Source organism: Centrocercus urophasianus, unplaced genomic scaffold (assembly GCF_019232065.1).
Source record: "Centrocercus urophasianus isolate 14NV4802_14NV808 unplaced genomic scaffold, USGS_Curo_1.0 seq_11, whole genome shotgun sequence".
In the NCBI taxonomy this organism is placed as follows: domain Eukaryota; kingdom Metazoa; phylum Chordata; class Aves; order Galliformes; family Phasianidae; genus Centrocercus; species Centrocercus urophasianus.
In genome coordinates, this window is record NW_024884253.1 from 16,386,275 (window position 1) to 16,409,831 (window position 23,557).

General features: G+C 37.1%; 1 protein-coding gene across 2 annotated transcripts in view; it reads right to left on the reverse strand.

The window, feature by feature from the left end:
* EMC2 (ER membrane protein complex subunit 2) overlaps positions 1–23,557 on the reverse strand; it is a 37,540-nt gene that overhangs the window by 13,382 nt on the left and 601 nt on the right. For both annotated transcript variants that reach the window (XM_042834525.1, XM_042834518.1), the window contains exons 2-5: positions 20,095–20,208; positions 18,780–18,844; positions 14,062–14,147; positions 11,407–11,464 (exon numbers count right to left, since the gene is read on the reverse strand). In XM_042834525.1, the coding sequence (XP_042690459.1) occupies positions 11,407–11,464; positions 14,062–14,147; positions 18,780–18,844; positions 20,095–20,208 (323 nt within the window). The remainder of the gene's footprint in view (positions 1–11,406; positions 11,465–14,061; positions 14,148–18,779; positions 18,845–20,094; positions 20,209–23,557) is intronic.

Here is a 23,557-nt window from a genome sequence, read left to right on the forward strand (position 1 = left end):
AGGGACTGAAAACCTTCTCTTACAATCACATTATGTATGCTGTTCTTTGGAGGCACAAACTGTATGCATTATTTCATTCAAAGAAATGACTGTCCAGATTCTGATAATTAGAAAACAGCAGGAGATGCTAATCTGCAGCCATTCCAAAGGCCCCCACCTTGTCATTCACAAGGTCCAAGACTATAGAGGAGATGTGGTGACCGAGTTTCAGAGACTCCCATAGATACATTTTGGTTGCCACTGTATAAATATGGCTTTTAGCCATTTTGAAAGATTCTCATCAAAGTGCTAAATGCCATCTTTAATTGCTATTGCATATACACAAGTGCATGAACAAGCTTCTCATCACTCTTGGAGCACAAAGTAGGCCTTTCAATGTAATCGGAATATGAAAAAGCTGTTTTGATGGCAAAGGCAAACAGTACTTCAATATGTGGGCAGAATACGTACTTCATCAGAAACAATGTAAAAACAAACAATAATTATACTGTACTGAAGTTTTGAACTCCATTAGACTTCTTATGAACCACCAGGAGAAAAATACATACAGCATTTTAATAGCTAATTACTATATTCCAGCCTCCAAAATACATTGGTTACACAGTCTCCTGACCTCTAGCAGTTTTAAATCAAGGTGCACTTAAGGTGTAATTCAAACCAACAGACATCTTTCCAGTAGTCTGACAGAGTTTGGAGCAAACAGCAATATACCTCCACCAGTCTGAAAGTCATCAGATCTGGAATCCGACAGAATAGGAGTTCCAAATTCCAGCTTAACCTGCCTCAAAGAGCACCATGGGCCAAATGCCATGCTTGTAAGCCCTGCTCCCTGGGTGATCACAACTGCTGTCAGACACGAGAAGACAGATGGTCTGTTTTGCATGATGTATCTGCATGTACACACACACTTAGATGCCTTTTGTCCATGAAATAATTATATTCATGAAAAACTTGTACATTGTTCCTGTAATAGTCCCACTGCTTATTCCCCCCATAACTCTCAGCCCACTTCATTCCTTACAGAGAGGTTATTCAGTTGGATATAGTCTTACAGAAGCCTTGACTGCACAGAAACAGATAGTTCTCACATTAGTTTCTTCATGATAAACCTTCCTAAGATTACACTCATATATACCCTGAAAGAGTTTGTTTATTTTTACAGTGTTTTAAATATGTCTGTTCTTTTAAGTAATTTCTTATTCTTAAATGTCATTTGACAGAATGTCATTTCTCTTGGAAGAACACTGCAGTGCATGCATCATTTATGTAAACTACTTGAAGTAACATAAGAAATCAGCATAACCAGAGATGTTTTTAATGCTAACTGTGAATTTATTCTTTCCTTTGAGTTTGTTCACTTCCCCGGGGAAGAGCATACACTCATTGCAAATCCAGTGAAAACAATTCAAGGAAAAAATATTTCACTCTTCAGTTTAAACACAAAGCAGAGGTAGAGAAAGAATCCCTAAAAACAAGAAGAATAATTAGGATACAGGCAGCATGGTGGGTTTACCCACAGCCGTTTTGTTATCCATTGCGCCTCTGTCAAACTGCAACATGTGAAATGACATTCATCTTTCTACTTTTACTGGGAGACATTTGGCTCAAATCCAAAACTGACTCTGGAAGTTTTAACCGCTGACCACATTTATCGCCGCAGCAATAGCGTGCGCTGTTTATTTTATTAGAGAGCTTTTAAAAGAAAGATAACAGCATAATTAAACTTTCTTAAAGTTTTTTTTGTTAAGTGTAACAAGAAACAGATAACATGTTTATCAGCTGCTACTATTACTAAACCAAAAAAAAAAAAACACCTCAAATCCCAAAACACCAACTCGGTGACTATCCCATTTTATGAAGAGAGTTTCATGAAGCAGATCGTTACCCTCGTTACCCCTGCCGTGGGGGAAGTGCTGCAGCAGCATTAAACTGCCCGCCCAGGGCTGGGATTACCCACAGCAGGAAACCCCAAAGAAGAGGGAGTGGGATAACCGCATAGAAGGCAAAGGAGCACAGCCTGCAATAATGGCTTACAAAGACAGAAGGTTTTTTCCAGGTGACAGACTAGCTACTTTAAGATGTAACTTTTAGACTGAAAATTCAGTTGCTATTTTCAAAATTTTAGGGGAAAAAAGAGCCATCAAAAGACAGATAAAAAAATAAACGGAGAACTGAGATAATCTGTTTAATATACAAAATCAATCAACGCATCTGACAGCTTCATTTGCAATGACAAATAGGAACACTCTACAAATGAGCCATCTTCCTATTTCATTTCTAACGTAAATCCTTCAATTGCATGGAAAGGAAGTCCTCCAAATGTGCCTGCAAACAGATTCACTCCATGGCTGTTTTATTTCTTAACCACAGTACTCCCAAATAACATAAATCACTGTAACAAGAAGATGTAATTAAGGACAAGCTACAACTATTCCTCATCAAAGATTTCAGCTGATGTTTACCTATAACAAAAATGTCATGTAATATAATCAAACATCAAGGGTAAAGGGGTTAGACATAATGACCAAGTTCTGATGGTAACATTTCAGAATAAGACAAATTATACATAATTTTAATGGAGATTATTTGCTTCTAAACTGCACATAAAATTTCTTCAAAATAACACATTTTGTTTCATATTTGAAAAGAGTAGTGCTTACAACTTCCAATTTCAATCCCTTTATCAAAATCTAAACAGCTTCTGGGCTTGAAATCTGCAGTCTCCTCACTCTCATGCACACCTTCAGAACAGCTGGGGTAATTCAGTTTATCTACAAAGAACTCTTCTTTGAGGAAGACGCACATTCAAACAGGTGCTAACATTCAAAGGAGAATCTGGGAACTGGAAGCACAGAGTGTTTTGAACTGGCTCAGAATTTTTGTAAGTATTAAAAATAGCTGGGAATTAAAACACAAGGTTGTTCTTTTTTTTTTTTTTTCCTTTATTTTTTGTATTTTTTTTTTTTTTTTAAGGAAATTCATATCACTTTTTAATCACAAATAAAAATGTAACAAAAATGTTCTGAACACGCAGCCAAGAGACATACATGTAAGGCAGGTGGTTCAGTAGAAGAGATCCAGATTGTTCAGATCTGTGACCCCAAGGAGTCTCAGGATTGATTGAAAAATAAAGACCTGGAAGCAAAACAGCATTGCTTTAGCTGTATTCACAGACTACTCTCCCATCACGCTTTCTAGCTCTTCTTTAAATACCATAAAACTATCAGATTTTTTTTTTTTTTTTTTAATAAAATAAAATTCAGGAGTGTCTGCTTTAAGAAAATCAAATATGAGAAGGCCTGCACTAAAATCAGATGTGGGCGATTTTGTATGCTGTAAACTTCTAATTCTTCTTCTGATTTATGCTCTAAGTCCCTGTGTGCCACAGTTTCCTCCTCAGTGAGCAGGGCCTCCTGTCCAGGCAGCTCCCTGAGCATCTTGAGGAGAGTGGGGTAAGTAAAGGCACACAGCGTGTCATCTTCTGTACTTCCATCAATTTAAACAAGATGCTTTACTGTGCCGAACCACCACCAATGCTAACAGTCACTCTGCCAGACAAAAACTGGTTACTTTTCAGAGAAAAGGTAGATTCTCACCCATACTATAGATTTACCTGGCATATTTTATACATGCAATTCATTACCTGTTTTAACATCAGTAGAACTATTTTCAACAACCCGATTTGAGATTGTTTTGAAATTCACAGAGCATAGTGAGATAGTTGTAACAATTCTGTTAAAAAAGATAGAAAAATGACATTCACATCTTCCTTCCCAGCTCTTTAAAAAAGTAAGATTTCTCAGAATCGGTCTGATGCAGAAACAAACTGAATCCATTTCCACCTTACCTAATGAAAATAACAAAAAAAAAGACAAAATGTTCTGTGTTGCAACAAGATACACAGTGACTGCACAGAACATACGATACGGTATTCGCCCGATCCATTTTCCAGGGTTTAAAACAAAATATTGGAATGGTTATTGACTGATTCTGTAAATCCAGCATTCTTAATGGAAAGACATATGCCATCTTAAAGAAACACTTATACCGTAATCAGTATCATCTGGACTGAGGTACTTTACTACGTCACATTTATTAAACCACAAACCCCTCCAAGCTATTTCTTTTAAAGACAAATAATCCCCAATCTGGCACAAGTACTAATCTCCCATTTGTCATGATTCCTTTTAATTGGCATTAAGTAGACTCAAAGTGCAGTGAAGATTTGAACATTTATCAACTTCTGCATTTGATTAGTAAACCATGCCATAAGTTGTCTTTTTTAATGATTTAACAACTTAGAAAAGGTGCATTAGTCTAAGAGTCTGACACATTAAAATACTTTTGTTCAAATTGCAAAATGCAAATCAAAACAAAGGTGTAAACAATTACAATGGAGTTAAAGGAATTACACAGACATCAAAAAGTACCACATAATATATACATACATATAAATACAACCACAATAACAGATCTGCTGTTACCAGACATTATTTTTTTTTTAAGTGAACCATGGAAGAGAGTTACAAGTTCCATGCAACTATGTTATGGATAGTGTCAAAGCATAAATAGCAATATTGAACACAGTTTTTTTACAGAGTTCGAGAGGTAAATCTAAGAAACAGTAGCCCATCGTGTCTGCAACCAGCACACAGCAAATTGGTGGAAGCCATAAAGGCCAAAAAGCTCAGGCCTAGAATTGGAAAACAGGAAAAACGTTATTTATTAAAGGAGAGTAAGAACAAAGTAAAGCTTCCCAGATCTACTGGAGCTCTTCAAAGTAGTCACTAATGGCTTGGATCAATAGAGATCCATTTAAAAGTGAGCTTTGATTTCAAAAAGAATTTCAACGGGATCCCTCACACAGTTGTAGAGGAAACTGCCCTGGACTAGTAAGGAAAGTTCTTTGTGTGGTACATAAGTAGCTAAAAGATATCAAAAACAGTAAAGTCAGTTCTCCTCACAGAGAATCCCAGGGTCGTATGTTCAGCATAATTTTAAGTGATCTAGCACAGACTGGCTCAAGTTGATTGATGATAATGAGTTACTCAAGTCTAAAGAATAAAAGTCAATTGCAAAGAATAACATTCACAAGAACAACTGCTAGCAGGAATAAACAGCCCTTGAAATTTAATCCAAACGAAGGGATGCATGCATAAAGGGTGAAACAATACTAATTTAATGAACTCAGCAAAGCTTTCTGAATTTGGCCATTCAGGAACAATGCTGGAGTTGCAACAAGCAGTTCTATAAAATGACAGTCCAGTGTTCTGAAGGTGTCTTAAAACAAAACAGAAAATCTTCCCTTAAAAACCAAACCCCGATAACGCTGGAATTATCAGAAAAAAATACAGTGCATCACTTTTCTGTTGTAGAGTTCCACAACGCTCTTGCTTTTTAATACAAATTGCAGATGTGTGCTCTCCTTTCTCATCTAAACAATAAATACAAGTAAAAAGGACACTTGGAGAGAAGCAGGATTTCAGAATACAAAATGGTAAAAAGAACTGCTAGACAGAGTAGGACTTCTCAGTTTAGAGTAATGAAAAAGGCAAAAGATCCACAAAATCATGAATAAGAATGAATCAAGTCAACAGAAAACAACTGATCACAGCAGACAAAGGTAAGAAGAAAAGAAATTTGCTCCATCAGTGAATAAATGATGAAGTTTCATTGCTAAATGATACTGTAGACACATGCACAGCAAACTTACTACAAATTTAAACAAGTTCAAAAGGCAGGTAAAAAAAATATCAATGCAAAAACTTCATGAAGAGCTATAAAATATATAGTTAACACTTCTGGCACAGGAAAACCATAACATGAAGATTAATAGAAACTGGCAGAGCAGACTAGAGCATAATGTACGACTCCCAGTTCCTATACACTTCTTCCAGTATCTGCTATTGGTCACTGTCAAAACAAGACAAGCTAAATGCACTTTTGGCATAAATTCAGGATAGCTGTTCTTATGTCTTCAAATACTTTATTTCAAGGAACAAAATCTCCACAAAGGTTTAAAAAAAGTGCTAACACCCACAAAAGGAAAACATGGGAAAAATGCTGGAATGTACTCCCCTATCTCAGTGCACTATGATTAAACAAGAAGGAAAACAAGTTTTACAAAGGCAGATGACGCTCCAACTGTCAGAAGGTGAAAACTTTTCTTCAGGATCCCTGTTCTGCACCCCCAGTTTAATCACCAGACCTCCTTGGGGAACTATCCAAAGCAGCAGCTGCAGCTCTTCATATCTCTCACTAACTCCATCCTGAGTCAGGCACAGTGCCAAACTTTCTTCTTCAACTCCCCTTAAACCTACCACCATACAAACCTAAACCTGGGACTAGTTGCATCTTTCCCAGCAGGACCATCAGCGTCTGCAATGAAGCATACGCGTCACTTCACAAAATTCCCTTTATTAGCAGGTATTTCATTTGGTAAGCAATTTTCCCTTTTGAAACTTAAAAGCCTCCAGTAGACAAACCTGCAAGAACTTCAATGGAGGCCTCTTCAAAATAAATGCATCGTTACTGCAGGAACTGTAAAGAATTATCACTGATCACACTATAAATAAGTATCGATGTTCAGACAGAGCTCATTATTCTTACCTTGATCAACAAAGATAAGGAACTGGAAGAAAATAAGTTACCTGTATAGTCAAGGTGGTAGTAATACACAATGATTTAAAAAAAAAAAAAATGCTAGGAAGCTATTTATGATATCTAATTCCTGCCTTTTTACATGATACACAAAGCTAAGATTTTACTCTCATTTTTTTTCTAGTATCTGGACTCCAATATGTTTTCAGCCATCTCAAGATAGCTTGTCTAGTAAAAGAATCTCAAAATACTACAGTGTATTAACTCATGTGATCCTATAAATATACTTGTTGATCATTCCTGGAAACAGCTGTTAGCACTCTGGGTGAAGTCATGGTCTTTCCAAGTTCTTAAGTAATTTACTGTCTTGTTCTTTAAACTCCATTTTTAATTCCTCATTCAGTGAATGTTATTTTACTAGACCATGAAGGTAACAAGATTATCCACATACCCTAAGCTAAGCAAGCATATACAGTGTCTTCTTGCATTAAAAGCTTAGTTGAAAAAGTGGCAAGAATCACTCCAATGAAGACATCAGATTTTCTGGGGATTAGAATTAAGGCAGAACTGTGTGTCTTATCTCACTTTCCCCTTTTCTTGACTAAGTGCTCTGCAATCTTACTGATGGTTGAGCTGAAGTATCAAGACAAACTACAGCTGTACTAAGATGACAGTGGAGTGGTTTAGATATCAGCACAAAACTTGGACTTGTGATCTCAGTTTCCTTTTCACAATTAGTCTTCTTTGCACTTCTGGACAGGTCACCTAAAGAAGGGCCCACTTCATAATAATACTTACTTATTTTATCAAAGTAGATGGATGCTCATATGCAAATACTCTCCAAAAGCAGACATCTTTGCCAGGGTACACTAACGCAAAAATGCATTTAACATAATTTGATACAGACATGAACACACGGTTTAAAAATTATATTATCATTTAAATTCCATTACAAAATTGAAATCAGTGGCAAAATTGGAAAGTCATCTACTTTGAAACTGAGTCCTAAGCAATTTTTGCAGAGCTGTTTTCATCTGCTCTACGCATGTTAAATGGTAGTACTGTTTCCTTTCACGTGGATGCTGCAGACAAGCAAGAAATAGAAAACCACTCCAGATACTATTTTAATTTGTAAAATTCTTATGCAAAAAAACTCATCTCAAGACATTAGGTCTTGAATATCATGTAGAAAAATATAGATATGTCAATTTTTGAGCAGATTTCCCATTACATTTTACAAAAACTATCAAAATTGCTATTAGTTACTATTAATTGCTACTGTAGTGTCAGGACCAGTAATGAAAGATGCTGAAAATACTGTGAAGACCACTGTACTGATTAAAAATAGCTAGGGATTAAATGTGCCATTAAATTTCATATTACAAAGTTATATGAAATTTTATCCTTCATTATCTTAATCAATACAGCTCAATAGTACCTACTAACTGAAAATACTACTGGTCATTTTAAGAATTTGCATTTTCTGGCATTTTTAAAGTAACATACCTGAGCTTTCAGGTATATCCTCAGGAGATACGAAGTAAAGCTGTGTTCTCTTTAGTGAAATAACAGAACTGCAGAACTGTTTCCTTGGTATATGCCTTCATTATTACAGCCTAAACAGTTACTGACACAATTAGTACATACCAGGTACTACAGGCAATGAGACAACTTCCACCAGTAGGTCTCAAAGCTGTTTATTGACAGAAGAAAACAAGTGCTTCAAAGTAAAGCGTTATTTTTATTAAAAAAGAAAGAACAAAAAAGGAATAAAAAAAAAGAAAAAAAAGAAGAAGGAAAAATCCCCAAGACTTAAGTGTTAATACAAATTGCTCTTTTCTGATCTCCCATTTACCCTTCAAACCACCTGTTGCACAATATCTGACATCTGTTAACTAACCACCTAACTTTCTTGTACCTGTCCCTCCCTCTCTCTTTGGCACTCAGGATTTCTGCTTTCTTCCCTTTTCACTCTTCCTTTGGGATGTTCTTTCTTTTCCCATACTCACCACCTGGGTGCAACTCAGAAAAGAAACGAACCTCCCTGCTTTCTGACCCTTTCCCACAACACTACAGTAGTGAGGAACAATAGCTAGAAATTGCATTTTCTCTCCGTAGCCTGGGATAGATCATGCTCAATACATGTAGAAAATGTATTTAATAAAAAATTTCAGCAGTTTCTACTGATATCACAAAATGAACACATTCAAATACCTGCAATTTAGACAAATTTTGGTGTTTTTCCTCATAGAATACTAAAAGTTGCATTCTACTAAGAGTTGTTTTCCTGTTAGTATCCAAGGCTTTACTCCAAAGTACAGCAGGATGAGGTCTCCCCAGTAAAATAAATTAATGGCAAAAACAAACAACCAAGCCTTTTCTCCCAATTCTTATGAAAAACAATGTCCTCCTTATTTCGTTCTGAGAAACAGCGTAAGTATGCTGGTCTATAAATAACTTGGCCACTGTTTGGCATCAGTATAAAGACTTTCAATTGGATACTAAATTAAATTTTAATTAATAAAAAAAGACCTGTGATGGAAAATATTACGCAGCCTTAATAGCAGAATAATCTGCCAACTGCAGCTCTAATATGCTTGTATTTCATCTGAAACAGGCAAGAAAGGAAAAGGTTGCCAGGCTGATTGCATTAAAATGCACACAAGTTGTGCTTTTCACAGAAGTCACATTTCATTCAAGGATCCTAACCTCCTTAGAAAAGAGAGTGACTCCTAATGCCTACAAGCTTTGGAAAATGAAACATGATTTCCGAAATGACAAAACTAATTTTGCTCCATTGTTACACAAATAAGCTTTTTTAATAGAGTGAAGTTTGATGGTTGAGAGGTATTGAGAATTGAGATGGTTGAGAAATACTGAGAGATTATCATATTTTAAGAATACTACTTTGAATTGTATTTTGAGAAATGAAATCTAACAATTAGTGTTAACTTCAATTTCAAAATTTGCAACAAAACCTCATCCAAAAGCACAAGTGCCCATTACATAATTTGATTTCAAGGCTCACTTATAATGGAGAAGCCTGTCAGGAATTTAAAATAAAGGATTTTTTCCTGAAAACGCTTCTCCCATTCTTCTCACCAGTTGAAACTGTCAGTTGATGCAATGTATGATTTTTGCATGATTTGTGTGAACAAATGTCTATGTTTCACTCACAGCACTTGCCAAACTGTTTAATATATATAACCAACTCCATGTGTCCACACATCAGAAGAAATTGTATAAAGTAAGGTGACTGCCAACACAAACTGAGCAACAGCTTCTTTTTAAAAATCTCGATTATTTTCCTACAGAAGTCACATGTGTGCATGGAAATAATTAACAGATAAAAGACACAAAGAAACTTACATATGTCAATTTCTCCAAACTTCATATTTAATTTTCACTTTTCAAAGGCAAGACTGAGCCAACCTATCCAACAGTTATACAGCAAGAAAATTCTGCTCTGTATTTTAAACTGCTTGCTTCTAGTCTCAGATTTTCAGAAATCCAATAAGTGATGGAAGTGTTACAAAATTTACATCTTATGTTTCTAAGTATTAATGTTTTATGGATCTTAATGATTTTCTCACACAAAAAATCTAAATTAGGCATATTACTTAAACATATTACGTTGTTCTAGAAAACCATCCCACAAACACCCTACTCAGATGACATTAGCTATGTTGAGACAGCTGAAAAGCTAAACTGACAAGAATGCACTCTTCAAAGACCTGTGGTCTACAGATGTCACTGTAATATGGTGCTCCATTTTTCAAAGGCTTTAGCAGAAAGCCATAAAATGTCACCTAAGTGACCTACTCTTGTGGCTTCACTGTAGATGGTTTCCTTCTCATTTTAACATTTGTGACTTTGAAGACTTAGTGTATTTTTGGGTTGCGCATTACTAAAATCTGCGAAAATACATGGCAATAATCTACTTATCTTATGTTCAAGGTTTTTGTCATAAGCATCACAGACTTACTAAGAAGATCACCTACATTTCTCTTGCAAACAAAGTTCAAGACAAACTAGTTTAGGGAAAGTGAAAACTAGGAGTGAAGAACTGAAATAGCTCTTTTTACCTACACACCAAAAAACTGTTCAGAATCAATGCTAAATGTCAGACTTTAGTCTATCAATGTTGTCTGAGAGATCAACTTGGTATTATTTCAAGATACATTGCCCTAAAAATAATTTGCCGCCATCCCTTTTTTGTTAATGGTTTACTTCATGTAAGTGCTTGCACTTTATATATACCAATTAGGCTTGCTGACCCCGTAATCCATTTCAACTCCTGAATAACAGACCACATCAAATAAGACAAGTGCAGAAAGGCAGAGGTTTAAAACGTACCACTGAGAGTTTACAAGAGACTGTCAAATGTCTACAACAGCCAAAGTATTTTACCCGCACAGAAGTCTAACCAATACTGAGATCCAGCTCCTCAAAATCAAGTAACATAGACAAACATATCCTTCAAACAAGCAATTGATAACAATCATTGTTAACTGACATCAATCTAAGTCTCATTAAGGATTACTGGAAAGGTTAACAGCTATAATCCTATGTCCTCTAAACTCAGTGTTTAAGCAAGTATCAAAACACATCATCTGGTCATCAAGAGAATCTTATTTGTTACAAAGGCAACAAGGTAACACACAGTTATAATAGTAGGAAGCTAAAGGAAACAAATACAGTAATACATGACATGACAATACATGACAAACATTTTTCCACAGTGAAAACCACAAAATGTCAATTTCAAATAAACCACTGCAGTTTAGAAAAGCTTTTTAAACTTACTGTATTGGTTGCATCCTCTTGTAAAATTCTGTCATATAATTGGATGGCATCATCGTACCTGTTTGAAGAAATCATTCACATTTGTTTTTGCTAAAACAGAATTCTGACCATATGACTGTTCTTGCAATAGTTAATAACACTCCTGTACGTTTTATACTGAATACAATTGTGCAAACAAAATTGTGCAGACAAAGTTAAATAAAATAAATGGCAATTCACTCATGGAATACTATTTCAGCAACTAATACATTTTACACAAACTTGTCATACTCCCTCTTTCTGTTCTTTTCTTCTGTACCCCATAGATTCAATCACCACAACCCAAATCTCTCTTCTTTCCCAAGAAGCAGAAATCCCAGAATTTGATAGGCCATTCAAAATAATGACTTTTCACTTAATTACTGCAATTTAAAACTTCTCATATATCTGTTTTGTTACGATTTTATAAATTTAAGCTGCAAACAGTAAACTACAAGGACTAGTAACACTAGAGCAACCCCTAGACTTTACCATAAGTCATGAAAGAAAACTGTTTTCCACCACCACTACATAGGTTTTATTAATAAATTCTGCTATTTCAACTTTGCTCAAAATAAATTACTCCAGTTACTATAAACACTGTACATCTTCTGGGAAACAGCTTTATGTGTTTAGCCAGCCATGTGCAGAACCCAAACTGGACAAATTAAACGATTCAACTCAAAATACATTGGACTACACAGCTACCAGGCTATCAGCACACAACCAAGGCATGCTTTGTCTCTTCACACATATTTTGACAAGCAGTTTTTCTGAGGTACTGCTGATTTCGTTGCTGCACATCCCCTTCTCACCTCAGACACCCATTACATACTCACACTGCTTTCTGAGCACTGCCACAACATTCACAGCCCAGCTTTCCAATCCAGTTACCATAAAGTAAAGCACAAACGTGAAAAGAAGCACAAAAGCAGTAACGAGTAGAAGGTGACTGCTACTGGCAAGTTGAGCAGAAATGCCATTAAACACCGTATTTACGTTTCCCATTAGCTGCTACTTTATCCTATGTATTTCACAAGGCTGAACTTAAAGTCATAACCCCCAGTTAACTAAGTCAAGTTCCAGAAGAGTATTCTCTTGATCAGCAAGGGTCTATGAGGATGTTCCTCATTATTTCCCCTTTCTGGTGAGGAATGCAGGATTTTAACAACTCTCAAAGGCACTTGGAATTTAATTAGAAGTGCACTTCTACAGAGCATGTGATCACCCCCAGACAAAGTCTCCTTAGGCTTCATTTATAGGCAGTGGAAAGAGGCAGGCCTTCCTAGGGCACAGTTCAGAACAATCATAGGTGGGCTCCTGTACACAGCGACCCACATCTGAAGCCCATTCTTCTCCTCCAGCTTCTAGAGAAAACCTGTTGACAAGTAATCTTGGTTTCTGTTATACTGCACACCTCATAGTCATGTCTCAAGGATTTAAACTGACCACAATACCACAACAATTAAAAAAAACACTATTGAAAAGCTGAAGCTCAGTCCCATTTCACTGCTGAAACAACATAGTGTTTGGGGGGTCATTAACTCCTATAGAGATCTGCCTCCATGCAGTAGCACCTTCAGTGCAGACAAACATATCTGAACAGAATTATGATATTTTGCACTTTTGGACAAGTTTTGAGAAAAGGGGGGAAAACATGCTGCTAAGCTGCTAAGCTCTCAGTGTACTTCTACCCTACATCAAAAGGAGACTGCTAAGTTTAATGAAAATTTTTCAGGAATGTGTAGAGCATGAAATCTGGAACTTCTAGTTGCACTAAGACTGCTCCTGTGCTAATGAAATCCAGTTATCCTCCCTTTTTTTTTCAAGCAAAGGACTTTCACTCATGGATCATATCAAACTACATTTTCAGATTTAATTTTGCAAGGAAATGGATAAAGAACATCTGCTAAATATATTTTTAAAAAGTATTTAGGTATCCACTTCGAAATTCCAATTCCTTCATTAAAGATGGGCCAAAGGCTCGAAATCCCATTAACTCTGTATGGCATGAAATGAAGGTCACTCCTTTCGGAAAAGTTCTCAACTGTTCATTATTTTAATAATTCATATTAAATTTGGTATGTTATAAACATTTTATAGGATATTTTACAATGTTTCCTCTTTCACTTTCTGCCATTTTTGAACTGCTTCTATGAAGAACTCCATAGTGATTCATATTAAGTTCTACTGGACTTATAAAGACTTGGAATACAAAGAAAAAGAGCTCCATTTTGAAGCAATCAGAAGCACAGAAGTACAGTGAAGCAAAAAAAGTCTGTCAGTCATTTTCATATTCTGCTCTAGGTCTGCAAGATGAAATGTATACCTCACAGACCTTGCCAAAAAAGTGCCTCATGCTTTACTGTATGATAACTTAGACTGTCAAGTAATAGATCTTTCCAATCTATAAAGTCTGACAGAACATTGCAAAAATGTAACACTGTATAGTACAAGCAAAAACACAATAAAAAATGTCTAAACATAACATGATCATGCACACCATTATTTTCTTTGTAGAAACTGGATAGCATTGCTTTGCCACGCTTTTATTATGCCCAAATTCCTTTTGAAGAAATAGCATGCATCTTTCCACATAGAAAATACTTTTTTTTTTTTTTTAAATCAAGGTTTTACCTTTCCATAGCTTCAAATCTCATTCCAGTCAATCGCTTAACTCTATGGCTCCCAGGAAACTGCCTCCTTAGTTCTTGAAGACAAAACTGTACAAATAAAATAAAAAATACTACAGTGAATACAGAAGTGGAGAAAAAAGAAGTCCTTGGCTGATGAATTCAACAGCCTGAAACATGACCTTTGATTAAAAGTAAACACCTATTTTTGAAATAAGCAATAAAATGTACTGATAAAGAAAAGTTCATAAACTGAAACTTTGTCTGTCATAAGACTAATTTTAAGAAATATTTTCCATATAGTTTTTTAGATCATTGAGGCTTCCTGGAAATAGTTATTTGCCCTGAAAAGTAAATTCATTTACTATAAGTAAACTCATTTACCGAAGTCTACTTAGTTTCCTCATAATAACACAAGACAGTTAAGAAAAATAAAGACAGTAAGAACTTATGTGAAACTTCCTTAATAAATGGATATCTTATAATGGAACAAATGATGTTAATTCTGTGCTCTGTGTTTATTTTTTAAATAAAACTTTGAAATCCAAAGAAAATGTTTGTCACTGGCTTGAACAGAGCCTGTTGGCAGAGGAGGTATAACTTCTAACTCCTGAAATCAATGAGACATCTAGGCTGGATAAAAGGAATTCAACATAGACAGATTTCTCCAGATTAGCAAAAAAAAAAAAAAAAGGCATGTTTGACAGAGGGACTGAGTCACAACTTCCCCAGAGCAAACTGACAAATCATATCATAGCTGTGGCTACACAGCAGTGCAAAGCTTGTAGCTGAATCCTTTGATGAGAAGCAGAATAGAGGTGAGTCTCTTCAGAAGACAAACGGTTGAAGCTTTGCTAAAAGCTTCACATACAATGTTCCTTTTCAAAGCAATTATTTATACAAGTGAGCTTAAAAATCTGTTCTTCAAATCTAAGTTTCTGGCTAAGGTCAATCCACATAATCTGTTCCATTTCATCACATCCACTGGTCAAAGTAAGAAATACAAACAGATAAGTAAATCAGTAAAAATTAGCAAAATTAGCACAAGCGCTGTGTCGCTAGATGAAGAGCCGCCGGTGAAGTAGAAAAACCTTCACTGCTTTTCTCCTGCACTTGTTCAAAAACTGACAAAACTTGTTTGTGGTCATACTGGATCCCACAAGCTGCAGATGGACTTTCACCCAGAAAAAAAAAACAATTGACAACACAAGAAATGCTGATGAAGAATGCAGAAGTACTGTGAGACTAGAACCACTCAACGTAGACCCAACTAGGTCACTATCCTGTTGAATTCAGGAGCTATGAGATCGAAATAAATTCCTTTTTTTTTTGAAATTCATTAGGTAGGAATTTATTAGGTAGGTTAAGAAATCAGAAGAAATAATCTGATATGAAAAGTTGTGAGACTGCTCTGAACAAATTGCTGTAGCACTTTTCAAAACAAACCAAAAGAAGTCCCCTGCATGATAAGCTAGGCTATGTATATCTTACATATTGCTCTCATCTCAGCAGTACAGAGAGTCATTCCCATCAAATTTAACCTGTACTCCCTATAATCATGTATTATATTTCAAATATATTTCAATCAAAGCCTTTGACACTGCTTCCCACAGTATTTTCCTACAGAATGGCTTGGACTAATGGCTATTCTCCTGTCCATGGCTTGGACGCTCTTGGCTGGATAAAGAACTGGCTGGAAGGCTGGGCCAGAGAGTGGTGGTGAAAGGGCCAAATCCAGCTGGTGAGCTGCCACAAGTGGTGTTCCCCAGGAGTTGGTGCTGGGGCCTGTCCTCTTCAATATCTTCATTGATGACATGGATGAGGGCATTGAGTGCACCCTCAGTAAGTTTGCAGATGACACCAAGTTGGCTGGAAGTGTGGATCTGCCTGGGGGTAGAGAGGCCCCACACAGGGATCTGGACAGGCTGGAGAGCTGGGCTGAAGCCAATGGGATGAGGTTCAACAAGGACAAATGCCGGGTCCTGCACTTCGGCCACAACAACCCCAGGCAACAACACAGGCTTGGGACGGAGTGGCTGGAAAACTGCGTAGAGGAAATGGACCTGGGGGTGTTGATTGATGCTCGGCTGAACGTGAGCCAGCACTGTGCCCAGGTGGGCAAGAAGTCGAATGGCCTACTGGCTTGCATCAGGAATGGTGTTGCCAGCAGGAGCAGGGCAGTGATTGTCCCCCTGTACTCAGCTCTGGTGAAGCCGCACCTCGAGTTCTGTATCCAGTTTTGGGCCCCTCACTGCAAGAAAGACATTGAGGCCTTGAAACGTGTTCAAAGGAGGGCAACAAAGCTGGTGAGGGATCTGGAGCACAGGGCTTATGAGGAGCGGCTGAAGGAGCTGGGATTGTTCAGTCTGGAGAAGAGGAGGCTCAGGGGAGACCTTATTGCTCTCTATAACTACCTGAAGGGAGGTTGTAGTGAGCTGGGGGTGAGCCTATTCTCTTGTGTAACTGGTGATAGGACCAGAGGGAATGGCTTCAAGCTGCGCCAGGGGAGATTCAGGCTGGACGTTAGGAAATACTGCTTTTCTGAAAGAGTGGCCAGGAGCTGGAATGGGCTGCCCAGGGAGATGGTGGAGTTACCAACCTTGGACGTGTTCAAGGAACGTTTGGATTTTGTGTTGAGGGACACGGTTTAGTGAGAGCTGTTGGTAATGGGTGGATGGTTGGACTGGGTGATCTTGTAGGTCTTTTCCAACCTTGGTGATTCTGTGATTCTGAAATGCTGCATTTGTTAACAAGAGATTCTATAAGTTCACACAAAGAGAACCGGTTCTACACAACATCAATAATCTACTTTTCAGTTTCTTCCAGAAACTCAGCAATTATATCGCAAATCTCATGTATTTGTGAAACTTCAATTTGCAGTTAATCTGCTTTCTGATTTTTTCAGCAACATTGGCTTTTAATTTTAAAGCTATGACAAAAGGTAAAGAAATATACATCTGAACTTAAGCACTTCTATGATTCTATGATTCTATGATTTAAACACTGGTAATGCAGGTACTTACAGTAACAGGCACTTTCACCAAAGGAAAAAACAAACAACAAAAACACAAATCAAAAGCCAGATAAATCACAGAATGGCCTGGGTTGAAAAGGACCACAATGATCACCCAGTTTGGCTCTAAGCCTTTAACCTCCTTTCTGAGCTGCATACAAAACCTCACCCCGAGCAATATCTCATAGAGGGCACAGAAACAAATTCAAAATCTTTGCCATGGTCAGTAAAAACAAATAGCGTTTCACAGCTGATCTTTCAGCACTGGCTGCCTCAACAATTCCATTAAAGTCTTCCTGAAAATAAAGACCAAAATTGATTTAGATATAAATCAGAACACAGAAAGGCATTTATTTTTTTTGTTTGAACAGAGAACTATACTATAGTGATGTCTTCTTTTGAGTCACAAATAAAAGGGAAGTTCGCCAGGTTCATGCACAGTTCAGTGTGTTGTTCTCTACTTTCCAGTACTCCATTGTACCATATACATACGAATCTCAAGAAAAACTTGTCTGGTTCTGCCTACTTTCAAACTGCCCTTCTCCCATGTACAGCCCCTAGTCTGATCCCTTGCATATCGCAGACCGTTAGGTTTCACCCAAATGACACCACCTGAAGCTCAAAGATGTTACATGGTGTCTTTCTGGCTGCCAGAGAACAAGGCACTGGGAAAGTAATTCCTGTGAATTACCTGAACCTTGGAAAGTGTTGTTTTTCAACTAGTGAGCAGCTGTTAGGAGTTCAAAACAGGCTCACTTAGTCTGAATTATTTTTATAATTCAAATAAATCTGCACACAAAGTTACTAAAACCAAATGACCATTAACAATATTTATATTGAGAATTATTGAATAATTTGGATCAGAAGGGGCCACCTGCATCAAATCCTCACTCATAACAAAGCCAGTTTCCAACTTAATGAGGGTGATTCAGGACCACACGGCAACGTTTCTCAGAATCTCCAAGGAATACCACTTCTTTTCTGTACTGTGTGTCCCAAAGTGTTCACCACTGTTGCTATTAAAAACTTTTTTTCCTAATACTGGACAGTGGAATTTTCTTTGCTGCCACTTATACCTATCACACTTGTCCTTTGTTGCATCAACAAAAGTCTGTCTACGCTTACTTTATAACTTTATAACACTCTACAAATCTGTATTTACAGATTTGAAGATAACAAAGATCTCTTCTTTGCCTCCTCAAGACTTAACAAACCTATATCTCTGAGTCTTTTAGTACGCATTATGTAGCCCAGCTCCTTACTCACCTTGGCGGACATCAACTGGACTTGCTCCAATGCATCAAACACTGCCAGCAAAGACAGCATGATATACTGTATAGATATGACAGGGTACTGTATATACATGACAGGGCATTTTTACCTCAAAACATTAAAAAACCTATATATTTTGGGAATTTTTTAATAAGCAAACACTTACTGCACAATATGGCAACATCAGTATTTGTGAAATTTAGCCCATAGCAAAGTAGCTGTAAATATTTTAATGGCTCTTGGAAGAGACATGATCTACTTAAACACATTACTGAAGGTGGGTGGAGGCAGTTTCTTCACGGCAGTCTATTTCTTGATATCCTACAAGACCAAGTTATGGAGTTCAGAATATCCTACAAATGTCCAAGTAACTATCCAGAAGAGTTTCTCAGGAAGAAAACTTAAGGTCTGAGAGAAAAGTCAGCTTAAAAACTTACCAGTGCCAAATCATCTCGACTGCAGTCCAGGGCAGCAATCATCACCTGTTCGTATATTATCCAAACTGGACACAAAAGAGACATAAAATGAGGTAACTGATATCATTATTTTTATTTATTCATTTTTTTAACATAAAGGGAAACACCTACAATGAAAATAAGATCAATGAACTATATCCAGATATTTTTCCCCTAGTTCTTCTGTGGATCATTACAGAACAACGGACATTTCAAGAAACTGATGGAATCAATTAAAAATGCATTTAAGTAGTTTTATTGCTGTCAGTACTATAAAGTACTTTCTGACATTCTGAAAGGCAAAAAGCTCAAATCCTCTTGTATTCCTAACATTATAGCTGCAAACTTTTAAACAGATCCCCATTAGGACATGCCCTCTGATGAGACCTGGAGAACAGCCGTAGGTTAGAATGAAAACAAATTTCCCTTAACTGTTTCCTGCCAGGAATTTACTATATTGTTTTCTTCCTGGAATGGAACAATTTTTCTAAATCAGTGACAGATTATAGTAGTTCTGTTCTAGGTCCATTAAGTTCTTGAATTCAAAGAACTTTAGAGAGCAACTATACAAGCTTTAGAAAAATCATATAATGGCAGAAGAAAATATTGATACATGTATTGCAAGTACTCTAAACTTACCAGGTACACCTGATTTGATTTACATACGTTACAGAACAGAAACCGAAGGTAATGTCTTCCAAAATAGTATTCCAAAATAAAAAATGGTAAGATCTGAGAGGAACAAGCTCCTCAAGAACTGCTTACTAAAATGTAATTCTCATAAATTATCAACAACATTGTAACTTGAGAGTAAAATCAAGGTTAGTTTTCAATTGCTTTTTTTCTAAATAAGAGGGAAACACTGACAATTCTTTTGTAGGTAGCTGTACGAAGCCCAGTTTTCAACCCAGGCCATTCTATGATTACCTTTTTCAATTTTTCAATGCTGCGGAAGAACAGAAAATCAGTCAAATGAAAACTAAATGAAATACATATATATGCTGTTTTCACATCATGGTCTAACTAATAATTAACTAATAACAAACTAACTCACTAAACTAAATATTTAGTGAATAATTTTTACATCTGTCTTCACTGAAGCCTGTATCAGGGAAAGAAATAGAGCCTGGGAATTTTGGCAACCCATTAAGACTTTAAGAAGTCCTATTTTCCCAATCAGATGCATGAAGGCAACAGAGAAATAGAAAAAGTCAGAGAAGTCAAAAAGTGAAAACCAAAATCAGACAAATGAAATAAAATCTAAAAGCAATGGATACTCTGACAAACACTTCCTTACTGTCATCTCCAAGCTTAGATGCATATTCATTAATTAACTCTTCTCCAACATCCACTATCTGTTCACTGTTTCGGTAGTTTTCTTCCCTCCATTTTCTCATTTTATCACGCATATCTGAAGGGAAAAGAGAAAAAAATTGAAGAGAAAATATTCAGATTCCCAGGTAGGAATGGAATTTGAACTTTATTTCTTAAAATATGCATATGAAGCAAGGTTTAGAAAGCAATAGATCTGAAAAAGTGATTTCCATTAATAGATGTGTGTATGTATGAGACCTCTGGAGCCTGAATCACTCAAGCTTTGCTCATGTTGTAATATAAATAATTCAACTGCTAGCTTTGCAGGGTGCTGGTTACTCAGTAAACAATAAAATTTAATGGATGTTGCCCAGTTTTAAGAAAAACAGACTTGAAGAGTTTTCTTTCAAGTAGTTTTACATTTGTATTTACAAAACAACATCAAAACTATTTCTGCTCCACGTGAATACATTTTCAAGTAAAGAAAGCATTAGAATAACTGTGAGAACTCAACAGCAGTTCACTTTCACCAGTGTAAGAAATAGCATAAAATTCCTTTCCAAAAAGGATCTGCATGCTCCTAGCAAAACAAACTACAAGACAATCATGGAAGCAAAAGCTTTCTACCTACACCACAGAAGTGCTCAGAGGTAAAAGCAACCGTTGCTTATTTAGGTAAATCAGGATGGAAAAGGTGATTTTTTTTAACATTTGGATTTGTGTTTGCTTCCAATTTCAAGAGTACGTTTACTACAAATGTCCAAGAGTGTAGGCAGACACAAAGTCATCTAGAGAGCACTACTCAGCACTACGTAGCTGAGGTTTTCCTCATTCTTTGGAACAGAAAACTGCTAAGAATGACTTTGTGTACATATTTACATCTGGACACATGTATGTGTCCCGTACACAAGAACACATTTTGAGGAACTAAAGGAAAATAGTTTTCACTATTAGATAGTGGTTTTACTGAAAATGAACATACCATGAAAATTGTTGCCAGTTTCTTTTTTTTTTTTTCTTACTTTACAGCAACTGGGAAAGCAAATGCAATGGTAGATCTAATCACTGGCAGCTTCTTTTGCACTTCCAAACACACAGTTAACATGACTGACAGCTAAAAACTAAGCACCGAACTTTGTTCTATCTACCTGAAGTGATCTTGGATCACCCACAAGACTGCTTTTGTGCTACTTTTTGCTTTTTGAATTTCAACCAAAACCATCACACGGTTATGTTTCATGTGCACAAGTAAAGTTAAATGGTTCTAGACATATGATGCTCCCTGGAAATTCAAAGTTAGACAGCAAGAATGTGAGAGAACACAAACATTCACAGAAACTGACAATCTAAATGCATACAAATAAATAAGCCAACTGACTCCCAACCATGCATTTACTTGGAAATTCTCAATGTCTTCATTCCAGCACACTTCCAAACAGAACAGCATTTAAATTACTTGCCACAGTGTTTGTTGTTCCCTAAAGACACGCAGCAGTCTACAGGAAGCCAAAGGAAATAGTGCCTATTTTGTTTTTGTTCTTGTTAAGGTGTCAGGTAATACGGGCTGAGCAACCAGATACTATGCAACCCTTTTATAATGACTCATATGTATTCAGCTGAACCACAGGTTTCAAGTCTTCAGCATCTAAAAGCACCTCATGAAATGAAGGTAGTTAGCCCTGTTAGCAGAGACATACGAAGAGAAACATGCAAGACATACAAGGGAAAATGTGACACCGACACACAAAAACCAGTGCTCTAGTCAATCCCTAGCTGTTACATCCCTGGAGCTCATTTTTATATCGCCCTTCTGTTAGAGATACCAGATCTCCCACCACACCTCAGCTCAACTCTCTCCTCTTAAAATACCAAGCAAACAAACCCCCCCAGCCACATCGCCACTGGCAGAACGGGCTCACCTCCACCTGCACGGTCTGTACGGCCCTGGCTCCTGCTCCAGGCAGGTCTCCAGCCCCAGTCCTTGCTCCAGCCTGACCGGCACTCTGCACTTGCAGGAAGAGGCAAAGGAAATTCAACTGGCAGTGCTGATGCTGCCTTTGGCTGCAACAACTTCGCTTTCAAAGTGGCCTCAAATCTCAGGATCTCACCTTTGCCTGCTTTAATCACATCAATTCGTACATAAAATCCAGAGTAAACTGGTCTGTCCTTTAGTATTGGCAGAAAATAGGAATACAAAGAAGCAAACACAGAATGGACCACAACAAAAATATTTCATCACCATTTAATTGCAAACAGATGATGATAGAGAGAAAATGTGAGATTGTTTTCTATTTTTGAGTCTTCCCATACATAGTAAATGTGAATTCAGCATCTAAGTCAGAGGAAGGAAGCAATTTTGTCATCTGAAGTGGATGTTTTTAATGAGTAGAGATGCTGAAGTCAGTGTTCAGCTTTACAATCCATTTGGGATTTTCTCTTTGTTGTATATAATGTTCACCAACACACATACTTGCAAAAAAAAAAAAAAAAAAAAAAAAAAAGAGGCTTCACATGCACAGCCTGTTATATAAGTCTTGTTGGTAATTTCAGTAATTATAAAGAATTCCTTGAAAAACTTCTCACATAAAAACATCAAACTCCTTAGTGCACAACCATATAAGCCAAGCAGCTTAAACAACAGACAACACAAGAGCTCACTGGGCAGCCTGTTCCAAAACCTCATCACACTTCCGGAGAAGAAATGTTTCTTAATATCCAACCTGAACCTCTCCTGGGGCAACTTAAGGCTGTCACTTATCATTACATTATTGTTACCTGGGAGAAAAGGCTCACCTCCACTTTCCCGCAGCCTTCTTTCAGGGAGTTGCAGAGAGCAATAAGGTCTGCCCTAAGCCTTCTCTTCTCTAGACTGGACAATCCCAATTCCTTCAACTGCTCCTCATGAGATTTGTGTTTCAGATTACTTGCATTTCTTTGCTCTGCCCTGGATACACTCCCAGACCTCAATGCCTTTTTTGTAGTGATAGGCCCAAAACTGAACACCGCACTCAAGGCGAGACCAGTGCTGAGCTCAGAGGGACTGCTCCTGCTCACTGCACTATTTTTGATACGAGCCAGGATGTCACTGGCCTTTTCAGCTGCCTGTCAATTAACGCTCTTTTCCTCTCTGCAACTTTCCAGCCACACCTTTACAACTGTTACAGTAACTTCTCACAACATACATAAAAAGAACTTGTAAAAATAACACAACTTTACTGAACTGCCCTTACCAAAAAGATAATGGCATGAGAAACAGTATAAAGCATGATAGGGAAAGATGCTTTTTCTAGCGTTTACCCAAATTTTGAATGAAAACAGCAGGGAGAAGCCCACTCTAGAAGATGGCAGGAGGCAGCTGGGCACAGATATCTCCAGAGACTGCTGTGCCTTCAGCAAGGACCCATCAAACTACCAACAGCCTGACATCCAAGCTGTGATCTTTGGGG